At 35.7% G+C, this 12,362-nt stretch overlaps 3 protein-coding genes across 3 annotated transcripts; 2 read left to right on the top strand and 1 right to left on the bottom strand.

The window, feature by feature from the left end:
* Positions 1–1,320: 1,320 nt before the first annotated feature.
* Positions 1,321–2,070, top strand: LOC128855028 (transcription initiation factor IIA subunit 2). The gene is made up of 2 exons (XM_054089593.1): positions 1,321–1,518; positions 1,602–2,070. The coding sequence occupies exons 1-2, from the start codon at positions 1,447–1,449 to the stop codon at positions 1,854–1,856; spliced, it is 327 nt and encodes a 108-aa protein (XP_053945568.1). The 5' UTR covers positions 1,321–1,446; the 3' UTR covers positions 1,857–2,070.
* A 4,560-nt stretch (positions 2,071–6,630) lies between these two features.
* On the bottom strand, positions 6,631–8,483 carry LOC128855027 (phosphoserine phosphatase). Its single transcript, XM_054089592.1, has one exon. The coding sequence runs from the start codon at positions 8,073–8,075 to the stop codon at positions 7,212–7,214; it is 864 nt and encodes a 287-aa protein (XP_053945567.1). The 5' UTR covers positions 8,076–8,483; the 3' UTR covers positions 6,631–7,211.
* Positions 8,484–10,769: 2,286 nt separating this feature from the next.
* LOC128855025 (39S ribosomal protein L1, mitochondrial) lies at positions 10,770–12,180 on the top strand. Its single transcript, XM_054089590.1, has 3 exons — positions 10,770–11,079; positions 11,140–11,452; positions 11,516–12,180. The coding sequence occupies exons 1-3, from the start codon at positions 10,889–10,891 to the stop codon at positions 12,089–12,091; spliced, it is 1,080 nt and encodes a 359-aa protein (XP_053945565.1). The 5' UTR covers positions 10,770–10,888; the 3' UTR covers positions 12,092–12,180.
* Positions 12,181–12,362: the final 182 nt, after the last annotated feature.

Below are 12,362 nucleotides of genomic sequence, written 5' to 3'. Positions count from 1 at the left end.
TGGACGAGCGTCTCCCAGTAATCCGCATCAAAGCCCGTTTTTTTAACATATCGCTAATTTGCGGTTATCGCGCCAATTAAGAAGAAGAGAATTATAGAAGTTGAAGTATGGAAGCAGCTTTCTCGCTTCCTGTTGACAAATCAGCTCCCTTATTTGAAAACATGTTTCTGCTTTACAAAAATACGTGCATGTTTTATAAAAAACTTTTAAACTGTAGTAAAAATTTAACTTTTGGTGAAAATTATATGGTCGACAAAACAGTTTGCATTTTGACGCTTCGCCTTCTTTCGACCAAGTTATGAGCTTTCAATATTTGAGAGCTAGCATAAGATCACAAAGAGATCTCGTCAATGAGGTTAAAACTCAAACTGTGAAAGCAGCAAGCATTTTTGGCTTTTTAAGGGACATAGTGTGGAGGAATAAACACATGAGCGTGATAAGCAAAACGCGAATTTACAAAACATGTGTCCGTCCAATTATGGCGTACGGTACCGAGACACGCGCATACACAGCAGTTACACAGCGTGCCCTTAATACTATGGAAATGCAGATGCTTAGATAAATATGCGGACACACAAGACTCGATCACATACGAAAAGAAGAAATAGATGCATATATCGAAGATCGAAGCAGAGTTACAAATTAGAGCTAGAGCTACCACATACATATATTATTTACAAAAGTGTTATTTTCTCCGCCACTTTATTTCGTGGATCTTTTTTTTCTGAAACATAGACATTTAGAACTTTGCTGTTTAATACTAAGATATGCAATAATTCCTCCTCAGAGCGTGAGGACGAAGGTGTCTCAAATTAGTGTAGGATCACATTAATTTGAGTTCGTCCCTATACGCATGGCAAAAAGTGTTTCTTGCTGTATTGCACCGCGTTTGTGTTTCTTTGCATATTTCTGTACGGGATTATACCGCGCCTGTTTGCACAAGCCTTTACCCGCTACCAAGGATGATAGAATATGAAGTTGGGTCTTCCGAATTCACTCACAAACCACAATGTAGTCAAGCCATTTACTAAATTGTTATAAAAAAAATTTCTCCCCGTTTTTTTCGTTTGTTTTGTATTGCTAAGGGAGCTGACGTCAGACCTGCAAAATCGCAAAAAATTAAGTAACTCTTTATTAAGACGCCACCTCCAGTACTCAATTCGCTTTTACTCCGTACTCTGTATCTTTTCGCCAAGTTTGTAGTTTATGTCATATGCAGGCGTAGTGTTATATTTACGAAGTATAAATAAAATTAGGGCTGGCAACTATGAAATTTTTCCCAGCAGATGGCGCGTCGCAATACTCTGAATAATGTCAAAAGTTTGACATTTGTGTTTCCGACATTTTCGTTTTGCCAGATCTGAGGTTTGATAGCCATATTGAAAAATTAATTGCAAAATCAAACTTTACACAAGTGAACCGAATAGTCCTAAGATATTTTAAAGCATGTCGTATCAACTGTACAGGAACACTACACTTGGAAATACCTTGCAAGAAAGTCTTGATGAACTTATTCAGGTAAGGAAATGCAGCATAAAACGCGATAATAAACAGTTTAGCTTCATTTTGTTACAAATATTGTATATGCTTATTTATTTTAGTATGGACATATTACACCGACATTGGCATTCAAGGTACTTTTGCAATTTGACAAATGCATCAACACTGCTCTTAATCAACGTGTTAAGGCTCGCGTTACCTTCAAGGCGAACAAATTAAATACCTACCGGTTCTGCGACAATGTGTGGACGCTTATGCTAAATGAAGTTGAATTCAGGGAAGTGCATGAATTTGCTAAAGTGGATAAAGTGAAAATTGTAGCATGCGATGGCAAAAGTGGCGAGTTCAACGGATAATGTATTAACACTCACAGTATAAGAAGACAACGCTGGGGATTGCAGTTCCGATGAAGAAGAGAAACATGCTGAAATAGTGGAATAGACGCATCATCATATCGATTGATATGAAACTTCGGGAGGGAGACACATTTAATAATAGTGGTAAACTAATTTATAAAAAGAATATTTGCAAATATAAACACTAATAAAAAAAAATGTATGGTAAAACATATCTAATGTAAACATTGCAAAATCTAAAAAAAGAAAATATTTGGCTATAAAGTAAGCGTTAATTTCATAGGAATATGATTACAATTGAAAAAATTATCAAAGTGCACCATGACTGAAAATCATACTAAAAAAGTAAACAACCAAAGCAATTGGAAGACAATTCAATATATGGTTCGTGTTGAAGCAACAGCAACCACCGTTTCCACGACAGTCGGTTCTATGTTACCGAAACGACCCGGATTTATATCCGGCCAAGGACTGCCACTCCAGCAGCATTCCCCGTATGTAAATATAGGAAATGTTTATGCTGCTACAACAACAACCGGATGAACCTATTCACCTTTCATCTTAAGCCATTCCATTTAACACATCTTTCCGTTTGTATAATACATTCACTGAGCGATGGTAGCACTCAATCAGCTAACCCATTGTCCAGGACATGACAATATTGCTATAACAATAACATTAAGAAACAACTAAGCAGATTAGTCTTAACGAAATGCTACCACAATATCGGTCTTCTTAACTATCATGTAAACTTCTGATCCTAATCTTTTAATGCGGTAAATCAAATATATATATATATATATATAATTGGCGCTTATACCCTTTTTGGGTGTTTGGCCGAGCTCCTCCTGCTATTTGTGGCGTGCGTCTTGATGTACCACAAATGGAGGGACCTACAGTTTCAAGCCGACTCTGAACGGCAGATATTTTATGAGGAGCTTTTTCATGGTAGAAATACACTCGGAGGTTTGCCATTGCCTGCCGAGGAGCGACCGCTATTAGAAAAATGTTTTTCTTAATTTTGGTGTTTCACCGAGATTCGAACCAACGTTGTGAATTCCGAATGGTAATCAAGTATATATATCAATATAATCGTCACTTACACCCTTTATTTGGGTGTTTGGTCGAGCATCTCTTCCTATTTGTAGTGTGCGCCTTTCCACAAATGCAGGGTCCCCTTCCAAAAGGCAGATGGATTTTTATGAGTAGCTTCTTCATGGTAGAAATACACTCGGACGTTTGCTATTGCCTCCTGAGAAGCGACCGCTATTAGAACAAGTTTTCGGTCTCGAGTCCTGATTCGGTTACGGCGGCCGCCGCGCATATATTATACCGTAAAGACCCGTACTTATATGGTAGAGAATGATACAAGTTAAGTAATTGCATTAAAATTTTTTATAAAATCTGACCTAGATAAATAAATGAGATGCGATTTTCTCAATTTATTTATTTATTTTAAGCTAATCCGCTCGAGTAAAAGTGGGTAATCCGTGAAGTCCTTAATAATGCTGTATAGGCGGTGCAAGTGATTATCTTCTCTTTCGCAGAGCATTTAAATGAAGGAGCGGGGACATTAAAAATTAGAGAAAGGGAAGATACTTGTTAACTACCAGATGAAAGAGATTTTCAAGAGGAAATGCCGTTTAATAAGATTAACAGAGCGCCCTCTAATATGTCTTTCAGTTGAAACGCACAGATTACCAAAATTAATATTTTCATAGAAAAAAAATGGGGTTTGATATAAAACATATTCAGCAAATACTTTAGCAGTTATTTGACCATCTTAGTACCTCAAATTAAAAAAAAAAAAAATATTTAAACAATTTAAGTAACAGAAAAATGCAAACGCGCACGATTCTTATTCAGAATTCGTTGACTCTTGAAAATCCAACTTATTTGAATTCAACGGCGTTTGCCTTTGGAGAAACCTAGAGCTCTCATAGAAACAGTTATAAAAAACTCACGCCAAAATAGGAGGAGGAGCTTGGCCAAACACCCAAAAAAGGTGTATGCGCCAATTATATAACACATATAAGACACATATGGCGTAGGTTAAACGAGATTCTCTTAGAAGAGTTAAGCACTTCGAGCAAAGCTGTGCCTAAGAGCTCGTAGAAGTAGAACCCAGAAGCCTGAAGCACATTGCTCAAAGTGCGCGGCATGCCCAACTGCTCAACGGATTCTTTCTCTTGCTGTTGTAGCAGCATAAACATTATCCATATTTGTCTGGAGAGCGCTGCTGGAGTGACAGCCTTTGGTCGAATAAAAATCCGCTATCGGTTCCGGTAACGAAGAACAGACTGTCGTGGAAACGTGGAGTGTGTTTCTTGTCTCAACAGCTGCAACTTAAATATATATTTATATACCTATATAGGTCTGTATATACATGTACATAAGCCATGCCCTCGGTTTTTGTGCTTCATTCATCGAGTGTTGGGCTGGAGCTACAGGTATACACATATTACATACATACATATGTATGTTTAGCTCAACTCTGTCAATAGATGTTGTTGTTGTTATGGTAGCAATTCATCAAGCCCTGCCAGTACGGTGTATTCACCGACCGTCATAGTCTACCTCATGTAACGATAGGCCCAAGAAACGACGGGTTGGGTCCAAAAGGATAGGGACGTTAGTTGAGTGGGTTTGAGTGTACCTTCATGTGCCGGACATATTATATGTTGAGTAGAAGTTTAACCTGCTACGGTATCCTGAACGTAATTGTGCCAAATTAACGCGCGTTTCATGAGGCAGCTGACTCCAATGACGGCGTTTCGGAGTCGGGTGTTTGGGAAGGTGGTAAGAGACTCCTGATCAATGGCGTTTAATTTCTGTCTGTAAAGTGTCTGGTCCATTTGGGACAATTTAATAAATGATAGATAGAAAATGCTAAATCAATTAACAAATATTCCAAAGAGTTGTAGTTAACATTTTTTTAAACACTTGCAGTCAATGTATTGCCGAAAGCTGTTTCTCATTTTTGACTTGTTGCTTATAGACACACCTCTTGTGTAATTTATGTCTAAGAAAAGGAGAGATTAGCTGCAAAATACAAAAAATCCTGTAAAAATTGAAGCATTCTGCGAGTATACATGTACATATGTATGTACATCATTTATTAGATGTACATATGTATGTATATGCTTACATCACCCAAAAAGGGTGTACGTGCCAATTATATATAAAGGGTGACTTTTTAGCTATTATCTTTTTAAACAGTTGGTTTAAACAGCTGACGCACGTTTCGGTTCAGTTTGGTCTATAATTTAACCATGAATCGTCTTACAAACGAACAACGCTTGCAAATCATTGAATTTTATTATAAAAATGCGTGTTCTGTTAAGGAAGTTTAAAGTCGAAAAATTGTGTTCAGCGACGAAGCTCATTTTTGGATCAATGGGTACGTAAATAAGCAGAATTGTCGATTTTGGAGTGAAGATTAGCCAGAATAATTGCAAGAGCTACCAATGTACCCAGAAAAGGTCACAGTTTGGTGCGGTTTATGGGCTGGAGGTATCATTGGACCGTACTTCTTCAAAGATGCTGCAAATCGTAACGTAATCGAATCGTGAATGGTGAGCGCTACCGTGAAATGATATCCTACTTTTTTTTGCCCAAAATGCAGAAGCTTGACTTGCATGACATGTGGTTTCAGCAAGTCGGTGCCATATCTCACACAGCACGCGTCACAATGGACTTGTTGAGAGGCGAGTTCGGTGAACATTTTATTTCACGTTCGGGACGTGTCAATTGGCCACCCAGATCGTCCGATATAATTATTTTTTGTGCTATGTTAAAGCTCCTGTCTATTCAGACAAGACTGTTTCAATTAACTCATTGGAAGACAACATTAAAGCATTTATATGTGAGATACCGGCCGAAACATTGGAAAGAGTATGCCAAAATTGGACTAAGCGGATGTACCATTTGAAGCGCAGTCGCGGTCAACATTTGCATGAAATAATCTTCAAACATTAAATTATATGGGCTGTACTATCGATTTAAATAAAAATTGTATGCATTTTTCTGAATTTTACGTGTGTTTTTTTGAAAAACCTTTCTTATAGCTCTTAAAAATTCACCCTTTAGATACATATATATGCTTACACATGTATGTATATAATTCATTTAAATAAATAATATGATACTCTTGCCTATTATCAGTCATCTACTTGCTCTAAATTTCTCTTTAGAAAATGACAGCTTGAACTTTGCCAAGAACCAGCTAAAACCAGATTTATATTCCCGCAAGACCTTTCGCCCCGCCATAGATAAATGGAACTGAGTAAGAAACACAAATAAGCGCGTCGTTCTTTTTCAAATATAAGAATTTAGCCACGTGCTAGTATAAACTGGAAAATATTTATGCACACAATACGTATGTACAGATGTGTGTATGTACATAAACTTTTACCAGAGTATATAATATTTTCAATACATAAGAATTGTCTAATAAATTATATTGAACCCCGTTTTGGATTGAGTTAGAAATGGTGAAATTATATTGTGTTTGGCGTACTGACATTAGAGCAAGTGTAGACCCAACAGATAAGGATGGCCAGTCAAAACAAAACAAATACTAAAAAATGTTACTTAGCGACAGCAAAAAGTCATTGTTGTATTCATTTGAATTGATTACATATTTTGCTTTCATTTTAAACCTTCAATATTTGCGATATTGTAGTATTACAATTTAGGTGTGACCACTGTGTATTTTTCGGAAAGAAAATGAATATATTTAAACACATTGGCATAAGTATAAAAACAATGGGAGTTTAATGAAACAAAACACCAGGTTTATTTTTAGAATTTGTGACAGATTTTTTTTCTATTTTCTTCATTAATTTCTTAATAATAACCACAAAGATATATTTATAATTCTCTAATTCTATTTGTACAATCGACCGAGTTATTTACATTCAACTAACATCCATCATCAGTTCTTTTAATTTATATTAATTAATATTTGATATGCGTACCTTTTCTGTGGGTAATTAAATAAGTTTTAATACATATTTTAATATTATCCAGCTTGTTCTGCATTTCGATTCCGAAAAATTGGTTCGTCTTTCAGTTGAAATTCCTTTGTTTGGTTTCAAAAGATTTGTATCTAAGGCAATTTGAATCGATATTGCAAAAACGAATACATATAAAAAAAGAGATTTTACAACTGAATCGGAATGCAGAACAAATATATTCTTTTACCAAACATAAGTATATAATTGTAAGATTTTACTGGAAAAAAATGTTTATATTAAGAAGCTATCACCATATATGTACTTTGTAATTGTATATTATTCATATTGTTGTGTGCAAATGTAAATATATTTCTTCGGTTATCTCCTTATCTTAGTATCACATCAGTTGAGTGAAATCCATAATATAATACTGAGCACGTTTATGGACCTCATCACGTCGAACATTGCCACCAAAACCAATTACATTATTTGCTGGAGGAGATGCTTCCAGATCAGTCGCGCCGTCGCCTATCATGGTTATATTTGCATTTGGATGTAAACGTTTAATAATAGTTACGGCTTCTGCTTTGCCTCCACTTTTCGAAGTAGGCTGTGTAGTATCAAAGCTTGAATAATCACCATTAAAATAGAACATTAATTTGTTTGCAAATATATGATTTCTTGGTATTCCCAATTCATCAGCTACTGGATCAATAAGACAATGAAAGCCTCCGGAAATTAAATAAATTTCTTTCTTTTCTGATTTCAACTTATCCACAAATGCGCGAAGATTTTTTGTAAGGGTTGGCGGACGTTTTAGGAGGAAATCGTTGATCTGTTTTTGGCTTGGTCTTATAATATTTAATCTGACACTTAGTGCGTCTTGGAAGTTCATTGCTCCTCCCATAGCTTCTTTCGTGACACGTGCTACTTCTGCACCCTTGCCACAGAAATCGGCAAGCTCATCGATGCCTTCTTCGCAAATCACAGTAGAGTCAAAATCAAAGCACACAACGTCTGATTGTTTAATGATCTCGGCGGCGCGTTGGGGATTTTTGCTATATGTTTCGCTGTTAGCAACCGTTGTCAGGTTTCTATTTCTTAATGAAACTTTCGCAGATAAATTGAACTGATTGTTATCAGTGTGTGAAAAGTCGCTGTTGTTAGTAGCTCCCGCTGCGGATTGTACTGCCGCAGCGAATGTATCATTAAGTGCCCCGCTTCTTGCCACACGAACGGAACCCATTGTCATGCGATTCATTGTTATTCAAATTATGCTTACGCTAGTTAAAAAAAGAAAAATATTTCCAAGCTGCTGACGAAACACTTATCTTGTTTACGTATGCGATCTGTGATGATGCAGTTGTTATTCTTCAAGTGATGGAAATTGCTGTCAAGCCTTTTTGTTTTCGTGACGGTTTAAAAATCACCCCACAACGATGTTTACTTTCCTTTTTTTATTCAACGAAGTTGTTTTTTCCGTTGATGGAGGTTTTCGTTCCAAATATTATTTTACTGAAAAGTATAAAATACCACTTTAGCGAGACGTGTTGATTGTGTAAAATCACGCAAACAAGTAAAATAAAATTTGCATTTAGCTCACTTTTAAGCGCATTGTGAGCAATGTGCAAATTTTCTAAAATTTAAACATTCCCCTTCGTATTCCAATGTAAAATTCCAGTAGCAATTGATAAAGCAGCTGACGTTCAGTGTTGCCGCTTCACATCATCAAAGATGAATGAAAAGTGTATTGTGTTTTAAATGCGTATTAAGGCATGCTCAAACTGGTGTGCAGGACTATCTCGAACAACACGGTCACGCTATATACAAAGGCACTCAATTGGATGCGGTACGCTACAGCACAAAACATTTATTTGCTAAAATGACAAGCAGATCGTGTTTGGATTAATCGGAATCGTATACCATTTTTAAGCCGCATCAAAAAACGAACGAAAAGTTCGACCTGGGGATATGGCTATGTAAACAGGATATTTTTCAGCATGCATCTGAATTTGCACCTGAGATCGGTTTAGCTTCAGCAACCTAGAGATTAACGAGAGCCTCAACAAACACTTCAAAATCCACTAAATACTTCCACGTATTATATATTTTATTTTTTATATTTAAAAGCTTACATGATAATAAAATTCTAAGTAAACTCAAGCAAACGCAGCGCTAGCAGCAGAGGCTTTCGGCTGGCTGGTGATGTGTGTTGGATCAGATACGACGGAGTAGGTCGGCGTCCTTTAGAAATTTGTTTAATGTTATCTCCAGTGGCATCTTTTAATGAAATAGAACGATTAAAAAAATTTGCTAAACAACGTTCACCCTTTCTTTTTTGTAGAAGGTAGAAAATGTCACATAATTGGCTGTTTGATAAAAGAAAATGCTAAGACAGGAAAACGAAAGTTTGACAGCTCTGACACAGGGCAGAATAAATGCGATTCAGTCGGTTTTCTTGGGATATCTAGCTCAGTGTCATGATCAATTCCCACTGGAACTATCCGGGTCATTATCATGGGTGTTAACAGCACTAATATACAATTTCTGTTTTGATTCTTTCAGAGGAATTGTTGTCCAAAATGCATTTGAGATACTTAAAACAAGATTCAGACGATTACCTCATATCAAGAAAAATACAGACTTGAACTCAATCATTAAAATTATTATATGTCGATATACTATATCAACATTTGCTGTTTGGAATATGACAGCATTGAAAATAATAATTTGAACAGTTTTTCTAACGTTATCAATTTGCCCAAATAGTTTATGCCTAATAATGAAGCACTAAATTATTTTGCAAAAAACTTTATCCAAAATAAAATTTATCTCTGAAATAAAAGCTTTTCTAATTTATTTCATACAACTTCTTGTTTATTATACATTTATTTGCCAGTACTACCTATCACTGTAGCTGTAGGATGTACTGCCAAACTAATGACGAAAAACAAAACTTACAGAATGATCATAAACTGAACTAGATCTTTAGCAGAATCATATCGCTTTGTTGTACTTGCGGGCGAAATTTTTATCCCGACCGGACCATTGATCATAGGAGCACAACTATTATTGCGAGAAAAGAAAACACCATTAAATATTTACATTACATTAAATAATTACACCCTTCTGAACTTTGAAACCTATAACAACGGAATAAAAATTAAGAATCTTCTCGTGGCGTAGGCTGCACAAAATTAAATTTTCCCTTCGTGTGCATACATAATATCTATTAATTTATATTTATTTAGTTTGAATATTTATATTTATGCCTTTACCAAAACATTTACTTATTATTAATTTCTTTAATATAATATATTCACACGCTTCAAAACGACCTTTATAAGGGATGTGTGATGCACAAAATCAATTCATTCAACTTTCCGAGGCGTGCACTGTTTGATGCTAATGGATTTATGGATGATACTACAAATGTTATACAGAACTGAACATGGTAAATTTTGAGGATGTTCTATTTTAAATATGTAAAATTACGTAACAAACGGATTCCCGGTTCGAGAATGAGCGATACTGTTTCAGTATTTTGATATCAGGATTAAGGTTATATGGTTATAAATATAAGCTATTCAGTTCAAGTGAGTTCAATAGTATCTCTGCGTAATTTAAAAGGTATTTTGTCTAGCGGTGAATTAAATTCGATTTAAAATGGATAACTTAAAAAATTACTTTGAATATTGATAAAATAATTGAAATTTTATAGTGACAAACGAATTTGGACCACACAGGGCGAATTCCTCAATGCACTCTAGAAAAAGTCTGCAAGGCGAAATGTGTTGCTAGGTTGGGAAAGCCGAGATATTTTTTAAGCTTGATATATTTATTTACTTCATTAGGTAGAAATGTCATGATTTGTTGAATAACTAAATTGTCTTGGCAACACTGATAATCAGGTGCTTTCCAAAGCTGATATTTGTTTTTAATTAGAATTTATAAAAATAACCAAGTGAATCACCCTGTGCTAGGAACACATTTTATTTTCCTATATCTATATTACGAGTTCTGCCCTTGAGTCTTTAAGTGATTACAAAATAAATTTATTGTATTAAAATAAACATGTTATCAATAATTTCTTCTATGAGAACTTTACTGGTTCGTCAGCAAAGTGTTGACACATTAAGAAAACTTCATACAACACCTGTGTGTTTGGCCGCACGCAAAGGTACAAGAGAGAAGGCACGTAAGAAGAAGGTAAAAGTGGAGGTGAAGAAGGTGGGATTCATACCGCATAACCAACGGGATAAGAAGTATTAGTAGCCATGCTAAATGATTAAGCCATTAAGTTAATTACCTAATATATCTTACAGAATAAACTTGCAACGAGAAAATCTACACTTTGACGATTCATGGAAGCAAGTACCTCAAGACAATGTTTATGTATTGAAATATTACCGTTGGCCTGTATATACGGTGGCGGAAGCTATACAATGCCATCGCGAAACGCATCATCCTTCTATGTACAACCTACCGAATGCTCCGCTTAACATAAAAATTGAACTGGATATGCAAGCGGAAAAGAAAAATCGCTTCGTGGACAATTTTCAGCGTATGGCGATGGTTCCACATAAATTTGATCAAGGAGGAGAGCTTCGAAAAATTCTCGTTTTTGCCAAAGGAAATGTATGTGCAATATATATTTTTTTATTATTAATAGAAATTATAGTAAATCCTTAAATAATGCAGGAAGAAATCAGTGAAGCACGAAACGCGGGTGCCACACTTGTAGGCGGTATTGAACTCATAAAGGATATATCAAATAGCGAACTTTTGCTAACTGATTATCAATATATAATCGCACATCCAAATATTTTACCTGAGTTGGTGCCGCTACGTGGATTGATGAAGCGCAAATTCCCCAATCCACGGAGTGAAACACTTGGCACAAATCTGGCAGAAATGATCGAACGTTTTTCAAACGGCATAAGCTATACTGCCACTAAAGATGAACATCAACAAGATTTTGGGGTGATTTCAACCTGCATTGGCACATTGGATATGGAAACTCAAAAGTTGGAGGAGAACTTACGTTCTTTGCTAGAAGATGTAGATTCGGTACGTCCAAAGCGTGAAGGGGAGCGATTTATAACACGTGTTCTGCTTAAGAGCCCTCCAAGTAGCGAGCAACTTAAAATCGATCCTTATCAATACATATCGGAGTTCTATGTAAAAACAGGTAATAAGGCTTCTATGAAGGCTAACGAATTCGAGGATGTAGAAAAAGAATCAAGTGAAAATCAACAAGCCGTTGCAGCACAATAAATCAATATGTGTCGAAATCCATCAACTGAAAGTTAAATGGTAGTGAATGAATTTGCATTAAATTAATATAAAAAGTTTTAAGATTCCAATTCAAGATATTTTTCTTACAAAATTGTTTTAATATAATATTAAAAGCAGATGGAGCAGTCGTTGACTGTTGGGTATCGGGGAAATATCGTTGGCCTTATAGTTTTAGTTTAGTGGTTTTGGCGGATGTTGGTATCGGGCATTTTTTACTCCCCCAAACCGATATAGGCTGGCAGCCGGTTCT

Source organism: Anastrepha ludens, chromosome 2, assembly GCF_028408465.1.
Source record: "Anastrepha ludens isolate Willacy chromosome 2, idAnaLude1.1, whole genome shotgun sequence".
NCBI classification, from domain to species: domain Eukaryota; kingdom Metazoa; phylum Arthropoda; class Insecta; order Diptera; family Tephritidae; genus Anastrepha; species Anastrepha ludens.
The sequence above is the reverse complement of the archived record's forward strand: the minus strand, read 5'-3'. Positions and strand labels throughout refer to the sequence as shown.

Excerpts from the sequence above, each read along its gene's own strand:
- LOC128855028 (XM_054089593.1), top strand. The coding sequence starts at position 1,447 with ATGTCGTATCAACTGTACAGGAACACTACACTTGGAAATACCTTGCAA. Across the intron at positions 1,519-1,601 it reads GTCTTGATGAACTTATTCAG|TATGGACATATTACACCGAC; the intron begins GTAAGGAAATGC and ends TATTTATTTTAG.
- LOC128855027 (XM_054089592.1), bottom strand. The coding sequence starts at position 8,075 with ATGAATCGCATGACAATGGGTTCCGTTCGTGTGGCAAGAAGCGGGGCA.
- LOC128855025 (XM_054089590.1), top strand. The coding sequence starts at position 10,889 with ATGTTATCAATAATTTCTTCTATGAGAACTTTACTGGTTCGTCAGCAA. Across the intron at positions 11,080-11,139 it reads CATAACCAACGGGATAAGAA|AATAAACTTGCAACGAGAAA; the intron begins GTATTAGTAGCC and ends TATATCTTACAG. Across the intron at positions 11,453-11,515 it reads TCGTTTTTGCCAAAGGAAAT|GAAGAAATCAGTGAAGCACG; the intron begins GTATGTGCAATA and ends TAAATAATGCAG.